The sequence below is a fragment of the Gallus gallus genome, chromosome 31 (assembly GCF_016699485.2).
Source record: "Gallus gallus isolate bGalGal1 chromosome 31, bGalGal1.mat.broiler.GRCg7b, whole genome shotgun sequence".
Taxonomy (NCBI): domain Eukaryota; kingdom Metazoa; phylum Chordata; class Aves; order Galliformes; family Phasianidae; genus Gallus; species Gallus gallus.
Window position 1 is genome coordinate 2,101,241 of NC_052562.1, and position 20,934 is coordinate 2,122,174.

A 20,934-nucleotide genomic window follows, 5' to 3' on the forward strand; every position below is an offset into this window, starting at 1 on the left:
TTTGCACCCCTCACCACATCCAGTTCCAGCTGGGCCTTGGCCTTCCTGCCCCCAGCCCCACACAGACCAGCACCCACACCACCCTCCTGCCAGGTTCCCTGGCCCTGCTGACACTGCCTGTGCATCTGCTTCTTGCTCTCCACTTTGACCTGCAGGTCCCGCTTCAGCCATGCTGCTCTCTTCCCTTCCTTTCCGGACAGCCTGCACTGGGGATGGAGAGATCTTGTGCCCTGAGCAAAGCGGCCCTACATATCTGACAGCTCTGCTCCTCTCCCTGTCCTTGAGGACAAATTCCCAGCTGTGTGGGCTGCTTCCCATCACTCTGTCTCTCGTCCATCCATGTGCCTATCAATCTGTCCGTTCATCCATCCATCCATCCATCCATCCATCCATCCATCCATCCATCGGCCTGCTGGATCTCCTGCTCCTGGGGATGCACCTCCTGATCCAGTATGGACACAACAAATTCAAGCCACCTTCTGCCTGTTCATCTCTCTATTTTGTTACCTATTGGCCCTACTATCCACACAAACACCTTAACTCTCTTTCCTACTGTCTATCTGTCCATCCACTCCGAAAACCTCCACTCACCCCCAGAATCCCCAACCAGACCCTAAAAAACTCCAACTGACCCCCAGAATCTATGTACTGACCCCAAAACTTCCATTCATCCCAATGATCTCCACCCATTCCCAAAACCTCCATCTCACACCAAACTCTACATCCAACTCCACAATCTCCATCCAGCCACCCCTAATCCTTCATCCAGACCCAACATCCACACCCCACACCACCCTCCAAACACAGCCCTCCAAAACCTCAATGAACCCCAGGACCTTCAGCCCCAAAAATCATCATCCACCCCAAAAAAACTGCATTCAGTCCACACATCCACCATCCAGCCATACAAATGTCACTCATCCCCCAAAACCTCTGTCCTCTCTGAAACTTCCTTCCTGCCTCTAAATCGACACCAACCTCTGATCTGTACAGCCAGACCCAATCTCTACATCCAGGCCCCCAGGACTCCATTCAACCCCAAAATCCATCATTCAAACCATAATTCCCCATCTACATCAAAACCTCCATCCACCCCAAGATCCTCCACTCAGACCCAAAGCCTCCAACCAACCCAACATTTCTATCCAGCCCCAAACCTCCATCGAGAAGACTGCAGATCCTTCATGCAGCTGCCAGATCTCCCTGTGTCCCCACAGGTCTCCATCCAGCCCCCCCACAATCCTCCATCTGGACTCCATAATCTCCATCGAGCTCACAAACTCTCCAGCATTTCCCCTTCCACCACCAAAAGGGGGAAGTCAGCTCTCCTGCCCTTCCCCTCACTGCTGCTCCCACACACAGCCCTCCCACACACAAACTTCCTCTTCTCCCCCACTTTCTGGAAAACCCCACTACCCCTCTGTCCTGTTCCCAATTGTCACCCAAAGCAATTTTCCCTCCTCACCACAAATCCTGCCCCAACACCACTGTGGGATGGGGGCTGGTTTGGCTTCTGGAGATGGAGATGCGCTGTGGGGAGCACACGGTAAGGACACGTGTGCTGTGGGGAGAAATGTGGTGCAGGCACAGGGCACGTGTTGATGACATGCCTGTGCTGTGGAGGCACACGTATAGTGCAGACCCAGGGAGCACATGCTAAGGACACACATGAGCAGCAGTGTGTACAGCTGGTGGTGCACACATAGGGCATCGCACAGACACACACAGAAGCACAGAGTTCAGCGTGTCCCACACGTGTGTTTGTACACCTGATGTGCACATGGGATGGTGCACACCAGTTTAATACACATCCACGTGTTCACACGCACAGGTACATGGCTGTAATTCACACGTGGTGGTGAGCACACCGAGCACACTGGCACTGTGCACCCTTGAAGTCCATGTGTGCGCACAACACACCCGTGTTTGCATACACATCTGGGGGCATCAGCGGGGTCCCCGCGTGCCCACCTCGGCGTAGATAATGGGGGGTTCAGGAGTGGTAGAAGAATCTGGGGGGTGGGTGCTGGGCGTCACAGCTTGCAGCTGGGCGTAGGTCAGACCCTCGCTGTCACCGGGGGACACCTGGGGACACAGGGACAGCAGTGTGGCCATGGGATCCCAACATGCCTGAGGGGAAGACAGCACTGTGTAATGGGTGGGGGGCTGTCCAGGAGAAGGGAGTTGGGACTGTGGGGTGGTGTAGATTTTGGGAAGCTGTGGCTGTGACATTGGGGTTCCCTGAGGGTGGTGTCTGGGGTTCCCACTATGGTCCCAATATGTTGCCTGCCCATACAGTCTGGGGGTGTTGAAGGCTTGGAGCATGCCAGGGAGCTTCAGTTCGGGGTGTGGGGCATCCCCATGGTGGAGATTTGGAGGTCCCCATGGGCTGGATTTGAGGGTGCACACAACGTGATGGGAAGGCATAAAAGGGAGAGGGCTCCTTGGGGTTCCCACGGGCAGGGTTTGGGGTTCCCTGTTGAGGTCTTGAGGGGGGTGGGCAATGGGGCATTTTGTTGTTAGGGGTCCCCTGACCCAGACACTGACCTGGAACTGCACGGCCTCGGGGCTTCTGGGTGTGGCACCTGAGTCATAAACGGGAGGGGAGATGGGTGGGATTATGAAGTGCCCAAAGAACACCAGCTGGGATCCATAGGGGATCTATGGGAAATCAAAGCCATTTAACCCCTTCCCCACCAGGCCTCTCAGCTCTCTGCATTTGTCTTCTCAGAGCAACAAGGAGGAAAGAGACAGTGATGATGACAATGGCAGCAGCACAGCCCCCCGCCACTGCTGCCACCAGGTTCCTGCTGGGACCCCCATTGACACCTGTGGGGTTGAAGTGCTTTAGGTGTCTCCATACACAGCCCTCATCACAGTGGATGAGGGATGCAGTGACACTGTCACCCATGGGTGAGAAGGGGAGAACGAAATGGGAGCTCAGACCTACCTGGGGGTGCAGGTCTGGGAATCACTTCCAGGGTCACATTATCCCCAAGGGGTGAAAACAGAAGGCAGCAGCCCCCGATGCGGTAGGAGCACCTATAGGTGCCAGAGTCAGCTGGGGTCACCCCGAAGAGGGTGAAGGTGGCTGTGCCCCAATAATCGGGTTCCTGGAGCTGGATAGGGGCTGAGTGCCCTCCCTTGTGCAGGAGGAAGGAGGCCCCATAGTCCTTATTCCAGCACTGGATGGTGATGTTGCTCCCCATCTCCACATGCTCTTTGGGGCTCAGGGAAATGCCAGGTGGGGGATACCTGTGATCTGAGCACAGAGAGGTAACAGAGATGGAACACAGCCCCGTGGGATCAGCCCAGGGCCATCTGCTTTCCTCAGTGTCCTCACCTGTCACCAACAGCTCCATGGGGTCACTCTTCTGCGATGTCCCTGCAGGCGCCAACCCCTGGTACTGGCACTGATATATCACTGCATCTTCCTGTTTAATGCTAGTCAAGGAGAACTCAGCCATGTCCTGCACGTTGTCCTTCTGCTCGATGTATGTTGGATTTTGGTACCGATAGAGTCGGACCCAGGCAGCTGGCTGGGGCAGGTGGCAGCGCAGGGTGACATTGTCCCCCAGGGACGCCCCCTGGCTGGGGTGCAGCGATAGGGAGGGTCGGGGCACTAGGACAGGGGACAGCAGTCAGCCTTGTCCCTGCACACCCTCCTGGGCCCCTCTGCTGCTCCCCTGACCACACACCCCTGCCTCCGTCCCCATTTTCCCCTCACCCCATACTCACGTTTCTGTGCCCGGCTCACTGCCACCAGCCACCAACCTGCAAGGGACACAGTCCTGGTCCCACTCAGGGCCACCAACCCCCGTGGCAACACATCCCCATGGTCACTCACCCAGGATGAGGTTCACCACCATTGGTGCCATGAGGCAGGAGCAGCTTGGGGACAGTGAGACTGCAGCAGAGAAAGGAAGTGGCCGGAGAGCTGCTTTCAGTTTCCAAGGGACAAGAAGTGACATGATGTCACCTCCTCAGTGTTGCAATTGCGGTCGCCAAGGGGTGGTGTCTTTGGGGATACGCCATGGGCTTCTCTGCATGAAGCTGGAACTGCAGTCGCTGTTGGGATGCCCCACACAGGCAGTCACCTCTCAGCTGTCACACGCTTCCTGCAAAGCACTGCCAGTGTGTGGCAATGCACGGCATCATCTAAGGGTGTGTAAAACACAGGACACGTGGCTTCAGTGGGGTGTCCCACATGGGATGTCACAGGCGGTCCCCAATACATCCAGCCTGCTGTCTCCACAAACTTTGGGTTCCAAACTCTGTCCCCACTGTGCTTTCCTCCACAATCCTCGATGAGGACAGCAGCAGGAACCACTGGGGACACAGTGACACCCACACTGACCTCTGTCACATGCTAAGGACACACACATGTGCATTATTTTGTACGTGTATCAGTGCACACACACGATGTCACAGACACACAGAGGCAGTGTACTAACCATGTAGTAACGTGTGTACGGCTGCTGTGCGTATGTGACTGTGCACACACATGTAATAGACATGAAGACATGCAGTGGCACACATGTGGGTGCAGACCTATGGGTGTGCACACGTGTGGTTGGGAACATGGACTCATCGAGGCCTTCGGGTGGCTGGGGACAGATCTGATGTCCCACAGGACTGGTGATGAGATGTTGGGGTGGATTGTCAAGAGCTCTGTTTGCCAGAGGCACGGTGGGTGTATTTCTGGGCAGGACTGGGAAGGTGTGAGGGATCCCTGAGGAATGAGGAGTTCCTCTGGGGCAGATGGGGAAGGAGTGCAGTCCCACAGGGCTGGTTGTGGGGCGGTGCTGTGGTTTGGGGTTGGGGGTCCCAGAGCTGGGAGGAGATCGCACAGAGGGACAGAACTGTAGGGCTGGGGTGATCTGTGGGGACCGTCGAGTCCTGCGGCTGCCCCCCACCACCCCACCCCATATAAAATCAGCTCTTCCCCACAGAGCAGCCCGGCCCAAGCCCGGGCACACACCCATGGCTCCCCGCAGCCACACAGCGCTGTGTGATGGGCACTGTGTGAGCTGAGATGCGGACACGGGGCGCAGTGCGGTGCTGATGGGAGCGATGGCCGATGGTGCTGTGCGCTGTGACACATCGCTGTGCTCAGTGCTGTGAACAGCAGAAAGACGCAGCTGTGCTCTGTGCTGTGTGCAGGGATGGGGGAACAGGGCTCCAAAGTGAGGAGAAATTCATCACTTTGTGGGTTTATCTGTGAGACTCCATTTTATGCCACCATGAACACGTGAACTGTGAATCTTCCGATGGAATGCACAGCACTGCAGGCAGGCATTCAGCTCAGAACTGTGGCTGTGTGTCTCTGCCAGGCTCCATCAGCCCTCTCTGAGCGGAGAGAAACACCCAGCGCTCCACATCTGCCTCATCCATGGCACCGCCCTTTGGGGTACGGACATCTGTGACAAACTATTGCCAAGGACGGAGCACAGCAGGAGGGAAATGTCATCCTTGGCAAACACCTGAGAGCTCACCAAGGACTGCAGCTGCTTCCACTGAACCCGACTGATGTGTTTGTCTCACAAGAACAAGGACAAACACCCAATTACATTTATGGGTTTGTTTCTCTCTCTTTTCATTTTCAACACAAGCCTGTTAAGAAACAAGAATATCTTCAGTCAGTAAGAGTAGAACGATATCATATATTTCATGAGAGCTATTCTGAAAGTAATACCTGCTGATTGATTATTTTGGCCCACGACATCAGAGGTGAATGTCAGTGGGACAGCAGCAGAGGTGGAACCTTCCCACCAATGTCCCATCACATTCTGTTGCCATGGGACAGACGGCAGCAGAGGGGACACATTGGCACAGTGGCATCTGACACGGATATGTGGAGGAGGCAAAGGGATGGGACTGCATTCCTCCATGCAGAAATAATGGCCCCACTGACATTCATCGAGGCTTGTGAGCACTGGTGGAGACCAAGTGGTGGATGTGAGCCCAGCGAGGCGGTGCGATTCAGCAGTGGTGACAGTGACACATGTGTGAGAACACTCCTTGGATTGCACGCCTGTTGTGGGGTAGTGCACACCTGTTGTTACACACCACTCAGTGTTATGGGGGCTTTTGTGGTGGACTGGGACCAACCCGGGGGACCCTCGGGGCTGGTGGTGGAGGTTCGTGCAGAGTTTGAGAGTTGTGGGGGTCCTTCAAGAATACTGGTGGGGCTTGGGGGTGGACTGGGAAGGATTTGGAGGTCTTGAGGGGTGTAAAGGAATCCAGGTGATAAGGATGCACTGTGACGGTAGCGCTGACCATGCAGGGATTTGGTGGGATTTGGGATGATTTGGTGTACACTGGTGGGGATTTGAAGGATGTTAAATGTGGGGAGAGTTGTGGGACTGGGGGAGCAGAGAGCATCAGTGAGACCCAAGCGGGGAACTTGGTGTCTGTTTCCATTATTGCACTCCACAAATGCAGCAACCGCTGTGGGGGACATCATTTGGGTTCCCCAAAGCCCAGCTGGGCGTAGATAACCGGGGGCTGGGGGACCGCGCTGGGCCCAGGGCGGCAGAAGCTGGGGGTCACAGCTTGCAGCTCAGTGTAGGTCAGTTCCTCGTTGTCAGTGGGTGGCACCTGGAGACAAAGGGGAACAGCGGGGTGATACCATGGTGTCACGGAGTTACCTAGATAGATCTGTGCCCGTGACAGGGGGGCAGTAGGCTCGCGGGCCCCCTCCCCCCCCGGCTTCCCGATAAGAAACGGAGCAGTGGCAACAATCTAAGAAGGAGAACTTGTTTTACTAACTGCAATGTTGGAATGCAAGATGACACGATATAATACAATCTAATTGGGAGTAAGGATAATAAATCAAATGTAATGAGAGAGAGCGAAAGAGCAATAGAGAGGGAGAGAGAGAGAGAGTGGGAGAGTTTCCGAAAAAGAAAGACTTACTTGACGAAGGCGCCCGGCTTGGAAAGCACACCCACTCCTCTCCCGGCAGCAAGCGAAAGTGAAGAAGACCGCGCGCAACCAGATGACGTATCTTCCGTGATGTGTCTTCCTTCTGTAACCGTGAGGTCCTCTGGGATATGTAGTTCTTCTCTTTTGTCCATGATGTTATGATGTGGAATACCAATAGCAAAGTTACAAAACCATGACACAAGCTGAACTGGAAGTTGAGCCAAAGGTGTGCTTGCATGCACGGATAGCACAGCACAGTTTGCAGAACCATCTGCATGAGGCCTTTGTGAGACAGCATCAGTTACAGATAACTGTTGCTGACCTGGAGGAGGAGGATGTGGTGTCCGACTGTGGCAGACATGCGAGGGAACAGGTAGGTGTGTGTTGCTAAGAAGTGACCTGCTACTGCCCATGGCAGGAAATGGGAGATACAAAATCTAGATGTGATGATAAGGCTGTCCCTCAGTTTCACCCTTTCACCAAAAAAGAATATCAAAATGAGGATGGGGAGCCCCTGGGGATGACCACAAAAAAGAGCCCATTGCCATCAAGCTGGAAAGAATCTCACTGGAGAAACTGACACCGAATGTGTGTGCAGAATCTCCTCAGCTGGTGGTGTTGGCATTGGGCTTACTGAGGGTGAGGACCAAGGTTACTGTAGTCTGGGAGTCTTCCTGACTGTGAAAAGAGAGCAAAGCTTTTTCCTTCCCTTCCCTTCCCTTCCCTTCCCTTCCCTTCCCTTCCCTTCCCTTCCCTTCCCTTCCCTTCCCTTCCCTTCCCTTCCCTTCCCTTCCCTTCCCTTCCCTTCCCTTCCCTTCCCTTCCCTTCCCCATTCATTGTCATCCACCCTACAAATCATTATCCACCACAAAACCCTCCACCAACACCCAAGATCTCCATCTTCATCTAAAATCTGCATGCACCTCCAGTGTTCTACATACAGCCTCAAAATCCCAGGTCATCCTCCAAAACTTCCTCTGGCCCCCAAACCTCCATTCACCCCATGACCTCCACTCAGCACCCAGGCCTTCATCCAGCACTAAAAATAAAAACAAAACTACATTTGATCCCTAAATGTTTTCTCCAACCCCACACACTCTAGAATGGGAACTTTACGCTATAAGAACTGTATCAAACTACCCAGAAGCAAGAAGCCTACCTCAAAAGGAGGATGTAACCTTCCAGGAAAGAGAATTTTCCTTAAAAGATCAAATAAACGCATCCACAAGAAATAATTCTGCTGGGAATGATGGCAAAATCTTCTGAAATGGTAAATCCTGCCCAAAGGTCAGGAAAAATAGTCTAGAACTGTGAATTGTCCTGAAAAGGTGGAATAAAACCCTCCTGAGGAAGAGGAAGGGTGAAACCTTCCAGAAATGGGAATCCGCCTTCAAAAAGAAGAATAAACCCTTCAGAATAGGAATTCTCCCACAAGAGTTGATTTGTGGGGGAGGGGGGGGGGAGGAAGGGGATCTCTCTAGAAGTGGGAGTCCTGTACCAGAAATGTTGTGGGATTGCTGTTGGTTTGGGTTCGAGTGATGAAGATGTGCCATGGGGAGCACATGTGTGTCCTTAGAGTTTGCTGTGGGGACAGATGTGGTGCAGACACGGGGCACATGGTAAGGACACACGTGTGCGCTATTGTGTACATGTGTCAGTGTACGCGTAAGAGACACACAAACACATACAGAGGCACAGAGCACAAAGCACACATGTGTAAACTAATTGAGGACATGATGGTGTACACACATGTAATTCACATGAACACATGCAGTGGTACATGCATGTATTGCACACGTGGTTGTAAGCACACACAGCACACCAGCAGTGTGCACGGTTGAAGTGCATCTGTGCACACTACATCCACGTGCATGTCCACTCATATGGGGGACATCAGTGGGGTCCCCCGGTGCGCACATCAGCATAGATATTGGGGGGTTGGGGGTCAGCAGGAGGAGCAGGGGACCAAGTTGTGGGGGGCTCCGCTTGCAGCTCAACATAGGTCAGACAGTCGCTGTCACTGCGTGGCGCCTGGGGACAGAGAGGGACAGGGGAGTGTCACTATGGGAGTCCCCAGTTTGCTTGGGGGGAACACCCATGTTGTAAGTATGCAGGGGGAGTGTCCATGAGGGTGGGTTTGGGGCTGAGATTTGGGGTCCCTGGGGGTCAGACACTGGAGACCGTGGGCAGTGTTGAGGTCCCATTACTCAGTTTGAAGATGCCCGTGGGGTCTGGGCGCTGTTCAGGGCTTGGTGGGCACCAGGGTGTCTGGGAACTTAAATGTGGGGCTTGGGGAGCCCCCCTGGTGCAAATTAGATGTTTCCATCGGCTGGATTTGGGGATGCACATGAAGTTGGGTTAAGCCACATGGGGCTGAGAGTCCTATGTGCTCCCAGTGGGCAAGGACTGGGGTTCCCGAGCTGGGTTTGGGGCCTGAAGGGCAGATTGGGATTTGGGATTGCCTGACCCAGACACTGACCTTGGAGCTGCACATCCTCGGGCCTTCTGGGGGGTGCACCTGCAACAAAAAAAAGGAGAGAGGAGAGGAATGGGTGTTAGGGGGGACCTGAAGGACGCATGGAGGACCTATAGATGTTGGAAGCCATTTAACCCATTCCCCACCATGGCGCTTATCTCTCAACCTCTGGCATCTGCGGGTAGTGAGGAGGAAGAAGATGATGAGGAGGGGGATGAACACAAAGGCGACAGCACAGCCCCCTGCCACTGCCACCACCAGGTTCCTGTGGGACTCCACGGCAGCACCTGTGGGGTCCGGGTGATATGGAAGTCCCCATCCCCAAACATCATCCCCACAGCGATGGGATGCAGAGACACTGCCACACATGGATGTCACTGAGGACATGCAAATGGAAGCTGACACCTACCTGGGTGTGCAGATGTGGGTGTCACCTCCAGAGTGACGTTGTCCCCAAGGGGTGAGGACAGTAAGGGGAAGTAGCCTTTGATGAGGTAGGAGCACCTATAGGTGCCATTATCAGTTGGGGTCACCTGAAAGAGGGTGAAGGTGGCCATACCCCCTTCATCGGGGTGCTGGCGCTGGAAGGCAGCTGAGCACCCGTCCTTGTGCAGGAGGAAAGTGGCCCCATAATCCTTGTTCCAGCAACGGATGGTGATGTTGGTCCCCGTCCCCACGTGTCCCCCAGGGCTCAGGGAAATGCCGGGTGGGGGGAAGCTCAGATCTGTGTTCATGGATGGGACAGTGATAGGACACAGCCATGTGGACACAGCATACAGCAACCGCTGTCTCCAGTGTCCTCACCTGTCACCACCAGCTCCATTGGGTCACTCTTCTCTGACGTCTGCAATGGCTTCTGCACCTGATACTGGCACCGATACGTCCCTGCATGTTCCCGCTTTGTGGTAATGTAGAAGTCAGCTACATCCTGCATCTCATACTTGTCCATGCAGGAAGTCAGACGCTGATCCTGGCAGAGCTGGATCCTGCTAGCCAGCCGGGGCAGGTGGCACCGCAGGGTGACATTGTCCCCCAGGGACACCCTCTGGCTGGGGTGCAGCGACAGGGAGGGTCGGGGCACTAGGACAGGGAACAGCAGTCAGCCTTGTCCTTGCATACCTTCCGGGGCCCCTCTGCTGGCCCCCTGACCACGCTCCCCTCCCTCTGTTCCCATTCTCCCCCTGTCCCCATACTCACATTGCTGTGCCCTGCTCGTTGTCACCAGCCACCAACCTGCAAGGGACACGGTCCTGGTCCCACACAGGGCCACCAACCCCTGTGGCACCACGTCCCCATTGTCACTCACCAAGGATGAGGGCCACCGCCATTGGTGCCATGAGGCAGGAGCAGCTTGGGGACAGCGAGACTGCAGTGGGGACAGAGAGTGTCCGGACAGCTGCTGTCAGTTCCCCTTTTGGGACAGGATGATGTGATGTCACATCCTGATGTGACAATATTAGCCCATAGGGGTGGTTGCACTGTGGGGTCCCTCTGGGGTGGGACAACTGGAGAGATGCACTCTGCACACTGTGACTGTTGAGGCGCCCCACACGCTCTCAACCCTGGGGTGTCACACACTGTCCCCAGAGGGCTGTGAGTGCATCCCCTGGCATGCTGTCCCCCAAAACACGCCACACTCTCTGCCCAGTGCCCCAGTAGGGCAGTCCGTGCTTGCCTGGGCTCTCCAGGGCAACAGTGTCAGACAGTGACTCAGAGGAACAACAGAAGACCATTTATTGAACTGTCCACCATCAGCCAATCAAATGCGCTGCAACAAAATTAGGGGATGTCCTAGTAACAATGAATGAGCGACAGGGATAAAGGATAATTTTACACTGGTGTTATTGCCTTCTCTGCTACCTTCTGGAAAACTGAGGTTATGGCTGCTGCAGAAGAAGTGTAACAGAGTACTGGGAAGAAAATGAGGAAGAAAGGAGAATTCAGGAATTTGGTGGGCCTGGGAATGAGATGAGCTGCACAGGTGAGGATTTGGGGATGTTTGATTTCTGGGGATTTAGGGGTGTAAGGATGGGATTACAGCAACATGGAGCTCCAAGTGGGGAATTTGGGGTGTGTCCCTTCCAGAGCACCTTAAAAATGAAGTACTGCAGGTGTGGGGGTATCAGCGGGGGTCACTGCACGAATCTCAGTTTAGGTCAGACGCTCACTGTCACTGGGGGGGCACCTGGAGACACAGGGGAACAGCGGGGTGCCACCATGGGGGTCTCCCACATGATTTGGAGGGAGACCGAGGGTGTTGGTATTTGGGAGTGGTGTTCAAGAGGGAGGGTCTGGAGCTGTGCGGTCCTTCTATTTGGGGATCCCAAGGGGGGGATGGTTGGGGGTCCTGCTGTGGTTTGGGGGTTCCCACAGGGTCTGGAGTGTTAAGGGATTGTGGGACCAAAGCGGATTAGATTTGTCATCCCTGTGGGTCATAGATTGGGGTTCCATATGAGCGTTTTTTGGGGTACCTTCTAGTGGGTTTGTGGGTGCATTATTGGGGTCTGTGGTGTGCTTAGGGCCTGGAGGGCTCCGATGGGTCTGGAGACTGAGATTTTGTGTCTAGGGATTCCCCCCGATGCAGATTTTGGGTTCCCCATGGGCTGGATTTGGGAGGCATATAAAGGTATGGTGAGTCATATGGGGCTGTTGGTGCCGAGGGGTAATTCTGAGCAGGGTTTGGGTTTCCCTGGTGAGTTTTTGTGAGGCCCCACAGGGAAAGTTGGGAGACAGGGTTTGTGACCCACACAATAATCAGGAACTTCACAGCCTCGTGCATTATGAGGGGGCTCCTGAGTCAGAAAGTGGGTTATGGGGTGACCTTGATTCACACTCCAGGAGCACAATCGGGAATTGACAGGGGATGAAAGGGAAGGCAAGGGACACCTGGGAGGCTCTATATGGGATAGAAGGGCAGGCGGGGGACACTGAAGGAATCAGTAGTGGATGGTAGACATTTAAACTTGCTCACCACAGTTGTCATCTCTCCGTATCCAGAGGCTGCGGGCATCGATGACAAAGAAGACTCCGAGGCCAAAGACGAATGCAGCCACAAAGCCCCTCACCAGTGCCATCACCAGATTGGCACGGGACTGCTCCTCGGCACCTGTGGGGTCCGGGAGTTTGGGTGTCCCTATAGCCAGCCACAACCCCCATGCAGACTGGATGCAGACACACAGCCACCCATCCATGACAGGGGAGGCATGCAAATGGGGGGCTCAGACCCACCTGGGGGTGCAGGGGTGGGTGTCACCTCCAGCATCACGCTGTCCCCAAGGGGTGAGGACACAAATGGGTAACCCCTGAGGCGATAGGAGCACCTGTAGGTTCCACTGTCAGCTGGGGTCACCGCAAGGAAAGTAAAGTTTGCAGCACCACCACCACTGGAGTCCTGGTGCTTGAGAGGGTCTGAGCTCCCATCCTTGTGCAGGAGGAAGGTGGCCCCATAGTCCTTGTTCCAGCAGCGGATGGTGACACTGGTCCCTGTTCCCACATGTTGCTCAGGGTGAAGGGAAATGCTGGATGGGGGATATCTGAGATCTGCATGAGGGAGGGGACAGCAGTGGGACACGGTCCTGTGGGGAGCAGCCAGAGCCATTTGCTGTCCCCAGTGTCCTCACCTGTCAGCACCAGCTCCACAGGGTCACTCTTCTCTAATGCCCCTACTGACCAAGACACCCGGCACAGACACAGATAACGACCTGCATGTTCCCGCTTTGTGCCAACAAAGGAGAACTCGGCCGCGTCCTGCTCCTTCGTCTTCTCCTTGTTGTAAAACCAACCTCCTTCCTGGTGCAGCAAGACCCAGGCAGCCAGCCGGGGCAGGTGGCAGCGCAGGGTGACATTGTCCCCCAGGGACACCCCCTGGCTGGGGTGCAGTGACAGGGAGGGTCGGGGCACTAGGACGGGGGACAGCAGTCAGCCTTGTCCCTGCACACCTTCCTGGGCCCCTCTGCTCTCCTCCTCCACTCGCATCCCTCCCTCTGTCCTTATTCTCCCCCTGTCCCCATACTCACGGTTCTGTGCCCTGCTCGCTGCCACCAGCCACCAACCTGCAAGGGACACGGTCCTGGTCCCACACTGGGCCACCAACCCCCGTGGCACCACGTCCCCATGGTCACTCACCGAGAATGAGGTCCACCACCATTGATGCCATAAGGCAGGAGCAGCTTGGTAACAGTGGGACTGCAGAGGGGAAAGGAAGTGGCCAGAGAGCTGCTGTCAGTTCCCCTTTCTTTTTCAGGATGATATGATGTCACCTCCTGATGTGGACATTTTAGCACATAGGGGTGGTTGCACTGTGGGGCCCCTCTGGGGTGCAACAAGTGGAGAGATGCACTCTGCACACTGCGCCTGTTGAGGTGCTCCACACGCTCTCATCCCTGGGCTGTCATGGATCATGGCTGCCGCAGGAGAAGAGTAAAAGATGACTGGGAGGAAAATGAGGAAGAGAGAGGAAAAGAAAGGAGAGAAATTGGAGAGAAGCAGAGAAGGAACGTAAGAGAGAGAGATGCAGGGAGGAAAGCAGTCATGGTCCATTTTGAGGATTTGCAGTGGTGGTGCAGAAGGGGGGATGAGAGCGCTCATGCAATGACTGAAGTCACCACCTGGCCAAAAGGAGACATCAAGAAATGCAGCTTCTCTGGTGTCACAGAGTTATGTAGATAAAGCTGTGCCCGTGACAGGTCCGGAAATGTCTGGAGGTAACCTCTCAGCTCTCCCCCAGGAAGGCTCCATGCTGGGACAGGTCCGAGCAGGGCCAAGCCATGGCTGCCTGTGAAATGCCAGTGCTGGGCTGCTCCCCTGTTCCTGAGGAGCTGAAAAGGGGCACTGTGTGCCCTTCCCCACCGGGAATGCCTTGGGCTCAGAACCGCACAGTGTGCGCTGTGTTGGGAGCAGCGCTGCTGACAGCCCAGAAGGAGAGGCTGTCATTCAACACACTGCTGATGGAAGGCAGAAATCCTGGCAGGGGCCATTGGCAGCCCTGCAGAGCCAATTCACTGCTGAACGGAATAGCAGTCAGCGAGGGTGTGTGGTGCTGCCAGGTCCATCAGATCAGGAAATCATTCTGCGGTCTGAATTAGAAGGACAGGAACAAGGGATGGACCTTGCCTTGCTCTCAGAATGTGAGACAGCATTTTTGAGTCTGATTGAATCTACTGACACGCAGAGGCTGTGTGCAGAACCCATATACCCCATGAAGGAGTCAGCCTTCTCCTTGTCTGTTGTTTCCAGCCTGCCTGCATTGCTCACTGATGGGTTTGCCCTCCTGGGCTTTCCTTTTCAGGTTGACAGCCCTGTTGAAGCCTTCCTCGTTCTTCTTTGCACCCCTCACCACGTCCAGTTCCAGCTGGGCCTTGGCCATCCTGCCCCCAGCCCCACACAGACCAGCATCAGCCACACCCTCATGCCAGGCTCCCTGGCCCTGCTGACACTGCCTGTGCATCTGCTTCTTGCTCTCCACTCTGACCAGCAGGTCCCGCTTCAGCCATGCTGCTCTCTTGCCTTCCTTTCCGGACTGCCTGCACTGGGGATGGAGAGCTCTTGTGCCCTGAGCAAAGCGGCCTTACACATCTGACAGCTCTGCTCCTCTCCCTGTCCTTGAGGACAGATTCCCAGCTGTGTGGGCTGCTTTCCATCACTGTTACTCATCTGCTCATCCATCCATCCATCCGTCCATCCACCCAAAAAAACTCCATTCAGTCCCCACATCCACCATCCAGCCCCATAAATGTCACCCATACCCAAAAATCTCCTTACCCCCTGAAACCTCCATCCAGCCCCTAAATCTCCATGCAACTCTGATCTCTACAGGCAGGCACAATCTCTGCATCCAGGCCCACAAGGCTCCATTCAGACACAAAGCCTCCAACCAACCCAACATTTCTATCCAGCCCCAAACCTCCATCGAGACTGCAGATCTTTCATGCAGCTCCCAGATCTCCCTGTGGCCCCAAAAATTCTCCATCCAGCCCCACAAAATCCTTCATCTGGACTCCATAATCTCCATCGATCTCACAAACTCTCCAGCATTTCCTCTTTTATCACCAAAAGGGGGAAGTCAGCTCTCCTGCCCTTTCTCTCACTGCTGCTCCCACACACAGCCCTCCCACGCACAGACTTTCTCTTCTCCCCCAGATTATGGCTAATCCCTATGTCATGGAGCTATTTAGATCAATCCAGATCAATCTATGCCCAATAGGCCCGTGGGCCCAGTAGCTCGCAAAAAAAAGAGAAGGGAATAGGGAAAGGAGTAGGGGAACAGGACCTGGGCTCAGAGAGGGAAAGAGAATGGAACAGCGGCAATGTTCTAAGGAGGAAAGCTTACTTTACAGGCCATGATATCGGAATGCAAGATAACTGAATATAATACAATCTAATTGAAATTGAGGGTAATAAATCAAATAAAACAAGAGAGAGAAGGTTTCCGAAACGGCTTGGAAGCACACCCAGCCCTCTGCGTGGCTACCAGAGAGAGAGAGAGAGCTGACAGAGCCCGATCCTGTGACTTCAGTGCCGTATCTTCCTTCTCTGACCGTGAGGTCCTCAGGGATATGCAGTTCTTCTTCTCTTTTGAGAAGCAGGTATCTGGAAGGTTGTCAATCCACGGAACTGAAGTATTAACGCTTTAATTACCCGTGCTGTCCATGATGTTATAATGTGGACTACCAGTAATAACATTACTAAACCATGACCCCTTGGAGAACACCATTCACTGCCACGCTCTGGCAACGCTTTGCAGGCAGCTAAGATTTGACAGTCTGTGTAGGGCACCCCAACAGGGACTGCAGTCACACCTCTATGCATGGCAGCCCATGGCCAATCCCCAAACACACCACCCCTTGGGGACCGCAATTGCAACACTGAGGAGGTGACATCATGGCACTTCTCCCTTGGAAACGCAAAGCTGCTCTTGGCCACTTCCTTTCTCTGCAGCTGTCTCACTGTCCCCAAGCTGCTCCTGCCTCATGGCACCAATGGCGGTGGCCCTCATCCTGGGTGAGTGACCATGGGGACGTGGTGCCACGGGGGTTGGTGGCCCAGTGTGGGACCAGGACCGTGTCCCTTGCAGGTTGGTGGCTGGTGGCAGCGAGCAGGGCACAGCAACGTGAGTATGGGGACAGGGAGAGAATGGGGACGGAGGGAGGGGAGCGTGGTCAGGGGGCCAGCAGAGGGGCTGAGGAGGGTGTGCAGGGACAAGGCTGACTGCTGTCCCCTGTCCTAGTGCCCCGACCCTCCCTGTCACTGCACCCCAGCCAGGGGGTGTCCCTGGGGGACACTGTCACCCTGTGCTGCCACCTACCCCAGCCAGCTGCCAGGGTCGAACTGTACCAGGAAGAAAAGTTGAGATCCAGCAAGGAAATGGACCAGGAGCATGACGTGGCTGAGTTCTCCTTGGCTGGAATTAAGCAGGAAGATGCAGTGAGATATCAGTGCCAGTACCAGGGGTTGGAGCCTGTAGGGACATCGGAGAAGAGTGACCCCGTGGAGCTGTTGGTGACAGGTGAGGGCACTGGGGAAAGCAGATGGCCCTGGGCTGATCCCACAGGACTGTGTTCCATCTCTGTTACCTCCTTGTGCTCAGATCACAGGTATCCCCCACCTGGCATTTCCCTGGGACCCAGAGAATATGTGGAGATGGAGACCAACATCACCATCCAGTGCTGGAACCAGCAATACGGGGGCACCATCTTCCTGCACAAGGACGGGCACTCAGCCCCTATCCAGCACCAGGAACCCGATGGTGGGGGCACTGCCACCTTCATCCTCTTTGGGGTGACCCCAGCTGACTCGGGCACATATAGGTGCTCCTACCACGTAGGGGGCTCCTACCTTCTGTCCTCACCCCTTGGGGATAATGTGACCCTGGAAGTGATTCCTAGACCTGCACCCCCAGGTATGTCTGAGCTCCCTTCAGGGCACCCCCTCTCACCAGTAGGTGACAGTGTCACTGCATCCCTCATCCATTGAGGTTGGGGCTGTGTACAGGGACACCTAAAGTACTTTGAACCCTCAGGTGTCAATGGGGGACCCAGCAGGAACCTGGTGGCAGCAGTGGCGGGGGGCTGTGCTGCTGCCATTGTCATCATCATCGTCCTCACTGTCTCTTTCCTCCTTGTTGCCCAGAGAAGACGAATGCAGAGAGATGAGAGTTCTGGTGGGGAAGGGGTTAAATGGCTTTGATCCCCCATAGATCCCCTATAGATCCCCACTGGTGTTGTTTGCGTCCTCCATAATCCCATCATTCTCCTCTCCCTCTGACTCAGGTGCCACCTCCAGAAGCCCTGAGGCCGTGCAGTTCCAGGTCAGTGTTTGGGTCAGGAGACCCGACCCCCAACGTGCCCCATTGCCCCTCCCCCAGAGCTCAACAGGGAAGCCTAAACCCTGCCCATAGTGAACCCCTTTTATGGCTTCCCATGACGTTGTGTGCACCCTCAAATCCAGCCCATGGGGACCTCCAAATCTCCACCATGGGGATGTCCCACACCCCAAACTGCAGCCCCCTGGCATGCTCCAAGCCTTAAATGTACCCAGACTCAATGGGCACCCTCAAATGATAGTGGGACCCCCAAACTCCACCCACAGGGAACCCCAATGTCACAGCCACAGCTTCCCAAAATCTACACCACCCCACAATCCCAACCCCCTTCTCCTGGACAGCCCCCCACACATTACACAGTGTCGTCCTCCCCTCAGTTGGGATGTTGGGATCCCATGGTCACACTGCTGTCCCTGTGTCCCCAGGTGTCCCCCGGTGACAGCGAGGGTCTGACCTACGCCCAGCTGCAAGCTGTGACCCCCAGCACCCACCCCCCCGGCTCTTCTACCACTTTTGAACCCCCCATTATCTACGCCGAGGTGGGCACGCGGGGACCCCGCTGATGCCCCCAGATGTGTACGCAAACACGGGTGTGTTGTGTGCACACATGGACTTCAAGGGTGCACAGTGCCAGTGTGCTCGGTATGCTCACCATCACGTGTGAATTACAGCCATGTACCTGTGCGTGTGAACACGTGGATGTGTATTAAACGGGTGTGCACCATCCCATGTGCACAACAGGTGTACAAACAGACGTGTGGGACACGCTGAACTCTGTGCTTCTGTGTGTGTCTGTGCGATGCCGTATGTGTGCACCACCAGCTGTACACACTGCTGCTCATGTGTGTCCTTAGCGTGTGCTCCCGGGGTCTGCACTACATGTGTGCCTCCACAGCACATGCATGCCATCAACACGTGCCCTCTGCCTGCACCACATCTGTCCCCACAGCACACGCGTGTCCTTTCCGAGTGCTCCCCACAGCGCATCTCCATCAGCACAAGCCAAACCAGCCCCCATCCCACAGTGGTTTTGGGGCAGGATTTGTGGTGAGGAGGGAAAATGCCTTTGGGTGACTGTTGGGAACAGGACAGAGGGGTTGTGGGGTTTTCCAGAAAGTGGGGGAGAAGAGGAAGTTTGTGTGTGGGAGGGCTGTGTGTGGGAGCGGCAGTGAGGGGAAGGGCAGGAGAGCTGACTTCCCCCTTTTGGTGGCGGAAGGGGAAATGCTGGAGAGTTTGTGAGCTCGATGGAGATTATGGAGTCCAGATGGAGGATTGTGGGTGGGCTGGATGGAGACCTGTGGGGCCACAGGGAGATCTGGCAGCTGCATGAAGGGTCTGCAGTCTAATAGAGGTTTGTGGCTGGATAGAAATGTGGGGTTGGTTTGAGGCTTTGTGGAGTGGATTGTGGTTTTGGTGTAGATGGGGTTTTGGGGTTTGAATGATGGATTTTGTGGTTGAATGGAGGCTGGAGGCTGGATGTAGAGGCTGGGTCTGGCTGTAGAGATCAGAGATGCATCGAGATTTAGGGGTTGGATACAGGTTACAGAGTATAGAGAGATTTTGTGGGATGGGTGACATTGATGGGGCTGGATGGTGGATGTGGGGACTGAATGGAGGTTTTTTGGGGTGGGTGATGATTTTGGGGGCTGAAGGTCTTGGAGGTTCTGGAGGGCTGTGTGTGGAGGGTGGTGTGGGGTGTGGATGTTAAGACTGGATGAAGGATTTGGGGCGGCTGGATGGAGATGGTGGAGTAGGATGTAGAGTTTGGTGTGAGATGGCGGTTTTGGGAATGGGTGAAGATCGTTGGGTAAATGGAAGTTTTGGGGTCAGAACAGAGATTCTGGGGGTCAGTTGGAGTTTTTTAGGGTCTGGTTGGGGATTCTGGGGGTGAGTGGAGGTTTTCGGAGTGGATGGACAGATAGACAGTAGGAAAGAGAGTTAAGGTGTTTGTGCGGATAGTAGGGCCAAAAGGTAACAAGATAGAGAGATGAACAGGCAGAAGGTGGCTTGAATTTGCTGTGTCTGTAGTGGATCAGGAGCTGCAGCCCCAGGAGCAGGAGATCCAGCAGGACGATGGATGGATGGATGGATGGATGCATGGATGGATGGATGGATGGATGGATGGATGGACGTACAGATGGACGGACAGATTGATAGACACATGGATGGACGGATGAGCAACAGAGTGATGGAAAGCAGCCCACACAGCTGGGAATCTGTCCTCAAGGACAGGGAGAGGAGCAGAGCTGTCAGATGTGTAAGGCCGCTTTGTTCAGGGCACAAGAGCTCTCCATCCCCAGTGCAGGCAGTCCGTAAAGGAAGGCAAGAGAGCGGCATGGCTGAAGCGGGACCTGCTGGTCAAAGTGGAGAGCAAGAAGCAGATGCACAGGCAGTGTCAGCAGGGCCAGGGAGCCTGGCAGGAGGTGGTGTGGGTGCTGGTCTGTGTGGGGCTGGGGGCAGGAAGGCCAAGGCCCAGCTGGAACTGGACGTGGTGAGGGGTGCAAAGCCCAGGAGGGCAAACCCACCAGTGAGCAATGCAGGCAGGCTGGAAACAACAGACAAGAAGGCTGACTCCTTCATGGGGTATATGGGTTCCACACACAGCCTCTGTGTGTCAGTAGATTCAATCAGACTGCTGCCTCACATTCTGAGAGCAAGGCAAGGTCCATCCCTTGTTCCTGTCCTTCTCATTCAGACCGCAGAATCATTTCCTGATCTGATGGGTCTGGCAGCACCACACACCCTCGCTGACTGCTATTCCGTTCAGCAGTGAATTGGCTCTGCAGGGCTGCCAATGGCCCCTGCCAGGATTTCTGCCTTCCATCAGCAGTGTGCTGAATGACAGCCTCTCCTTCTGGGCTGTCAGCAGCGCTGCTCCCAACACAGCGCACACTGTGCGGTTCTGAGCCCAAGGCATTCCCGGTGGGGAAGGGCACACAGTGCCCCTTTTCAGCTCCTCAGGAACAGGGGAGCAGCCCAGCACTGGCATTTCCCAGGCAGCCATGGCTTGGCCCTGCTCGGACCTGTCCCAGCATGGAGCCTTCCTGGGGTAGAGCTGAGAGGTCACCTCTGCACCTTCCCACACGGAGGGGATCTGACAGCACCGCCCCGTGAGTGTCACGTCCTGTGGATGGAGGGTGGGAGGGAGGGAGCACAGGGACTGCGGTGCTGTCACATAACAGCAGCTCAGCACCACGCAGCTTTCATTCAC

At 55.2% G+C, this 20,934-nt stretch overlaps 4 protein-coding genes across 9 annotated transcripts; 1 reads left to right on the forward strand and 3 right to left on the reverse strand.

The window, feature by feature from the left end:
• Positions 1-1,738: 1,738 nt before the first annotated feature.
• LOC107050230 (leukocyte immunoglobulin-like receptor subfamily B member 5) lies at positions 1,739-3,933 on the reverse strand. Its single transcript, XM_040654298.2, has 7 exons — positions 3,848-3,933; positions 3,739-3,774; positions 3,344-3,622; positions 2,951-3,262; positions 2,698-2,829; positions 2,548-2,585; positions 1,739-2,085 (listed from the first exon to the last, which is right to left on the reverse strand). The coding sequence occupies exons 1-7, from the start codon at positions 3,876-3,878 to the stop codon at positions 1,948-1,950; spliced, it is 966 nt and encodes a 321-aa protein (XP_040510232.2). The 5' UTR covers positions 3,879-3,933; the 3' UTR covers positions 1,739-1,947.
• A 4,687-nt stretch (positions 3,934-8,620) lies between these two features.
• LOC100857964 (platelet glycoprotein VI-like) lies at positions 8,621-11,136 on the reverse strand. The gene is made up of 6 exons (XM_040654001.1): positions 11,079-11,136; positions 10,601-10,633; positions 10,208-10,483; positions 9,813-10,127; positions 9,550-9,690; positions 8,621-9,445 (listed from the first exon to the last, which is right to left on the reverse strand). The coding sequence occupies exons 1-6, from the start codon at positions 11,134-11,136 to the stop codon at positions 9,240-9,242; spliced, it is 1,029 nt and encodes a 342-aa protein (XP_040509935.1). The 3' UTR covers positions 8,621-9,239.
• On the reverse strand, positions 11,114-13,592 carry LOC107050390 (natural cytotoxicity triggering receptor 1-like). 4 transcript variants are annotated; one of them, XM_040654363.2, is made up of 6 exons: positions 13,529-13,592; positions 13,420-13,455; positions 13,024-13,302; positions 12,632-12,943; positions 12,375-12,509; positions 11,114-11,313 (listed from the first exon to the last, which is right to left on the reverse strand). In XM_040654363.2, the coding sequence occupies exons 1-6, from the start codon at positions 13,557-13,559 to the stop codon at positions 11,234-11,236; spliced, it is 873 nt and encodes a 290-aa protein (XP_040510297.1). In that variant the 5' UTR covers positions 13,560-13,592; the 3' UTR covers positions 11,114-11,233. The 4 variants fall into 4 exon arrangements, with proteins under 4 accessions (XP_040510297.1, XP_040510298.1, XP_046760829.1 ...); XM_040654364.2 differs by having other exon boundaries at positions 11,114-11,588; XM_046904873.1 differs by having other exon boundaries at positions 12,375-12,536.
• Positions 13,593-16,207: 2,615 nt separating this feature from the next.
• On the forward strand, positions 16,208-19,297 carry CHIR-B4 (immunoglobulin-like receptor CHIR-B4). Of its 3 annotated transcripts, NM_001146137.2 has the most exons (7): positions 16,339-16,402; positions 16,476-16,511; positions 16,629-16,907; positions 16,989-17,300; positions 17,421-17,561; positions 17,671-17,708; positions 18,149-18,495. In NM_001146137.2, exons 1-7 carry the CDS (start codon positions 16,372-16,374, stop codon positions 18,284-18,286), a joined length of 975 nt encoding a protein of 324 aa, NP_001139609.1. In that variant the 5' UTR covers positions 16,339-16,371; the 3' UTR covers positions 18,287-18,495. The 3 variants fall into 3 exon arrangements, with proteins under 3 accessions (XP_040509902.1, XP_040509901.1, NP_001139609.1); XM_040653967.2 differs by having other exon boundaries at positions 16,239-16,511; positions 18,149-19,296; XM_040653968.2 differs by lacking the exon at positions 17,421-17,561 and having other exon boundaries at positions 16,208-16,511; positions 18,149-19,297.
• The last annotated feature ends 1,637 nt before the right edge of the window (positions 19,298-20,934 follow it).

What these genes read in the sequence shown, in the direction of transcription:
- LOC100857964 (XM_040654001.1), bottom strand. Translation starts at nt 11,136, where the DNA reads ATGGTCTTCTGTTGTTCCTCTGAGTCACTGTCTGACACTGTTGCCCTG. An exon ending in TGTTGCCCTGGAGAGCCCAG is followed by an intron (nt 10,634 to 11,078) that starts GCAAGCACGGAC and finishes CCCTTGCAGGTT; the next exon opens with GGTGGCTGGTGACAACGAGC. An exon ending in AACGAGCAGGGCACAGCAAT is followed by an intron (nt 10,484 to 10,600) that starts GTGAGTATGGGG and finishes TCCCTGTCCTAG; the next exon opens with TGCCCCGACCCTCCCTGTCG.
- LOC107050230 (XM_040654298.2), bottom strand. Translation starts at nt 3,878, where the DNA reads ATGGCACCAATGGTGGTGAACCTCATCCTGG. An exon ending in GGTGGTGAACCTCATCCTGG is followed by an intron (nt 3,775 to 3,847) that starts GTGAGTGACCAT and finishes TGTCCCTTGCAG; the next exon opens with GTTGGTGGCTGGTGGCAGTG. An exon ending in AGTGAGCCGGGCACAGAAAC is followed by an intron (nt 3,623 to 3,738) that starts GTGAGTATGGGG and finishes CCCCTGTCCTAG; the next exon opens with TGCCCCGACCCTCCCTATCG.
- CHIR-B4 (XM_040653967.2), top strand. Translation starts at nt 16,283, where the DNA reads ATGGCACTTCTCCCTTGGAAACGCAAAGCTGCTCTTGGCCACTTCCTT. An exon ending in GCAGAGAGATGAGAGTTCTG is followed by an intron (nt 17,562 to 17,670) that starts GTGGGGAAGGGG and finishes CCTCTGACTCAG; the next exon opens with GTGCCACCTCCAGAAGCCCT. An exon ending in CTGAGGCCGTGCAGTTCCAG is followed by an intron (nt 17,709 to 18,148) that starts GTCAGTGTTTGG and finishes CTGTGTCCCCAG; the next exon opens with GTGTCCCCCGGTGACAGCGA.
- LOC107050390 (XM_046904873.1), bottom strand. Translation starts at nt 13,559, where the DNA reads ATGGCATCAATGGTGGTGGACCTCATTCTCG. An exon ending in AGCGAGCAGGGCACAGAACC is followed by an intron (nt 13,303 to 13,419) that starts GTGAGTATGGGG and finishes CCCCCGTCCTAG; the next exon opens with TGCCCCGACCCTCCCTGTCA. An exon ending in TGTGGAGCTGGTGCTGACAG is followed by an intron (nt 12,944 to 13,023) that starts GTGAGGACACTG and finishes TCCCTCATGCAG; the next exon opens with ATCTCAGATATCCCCCATCC.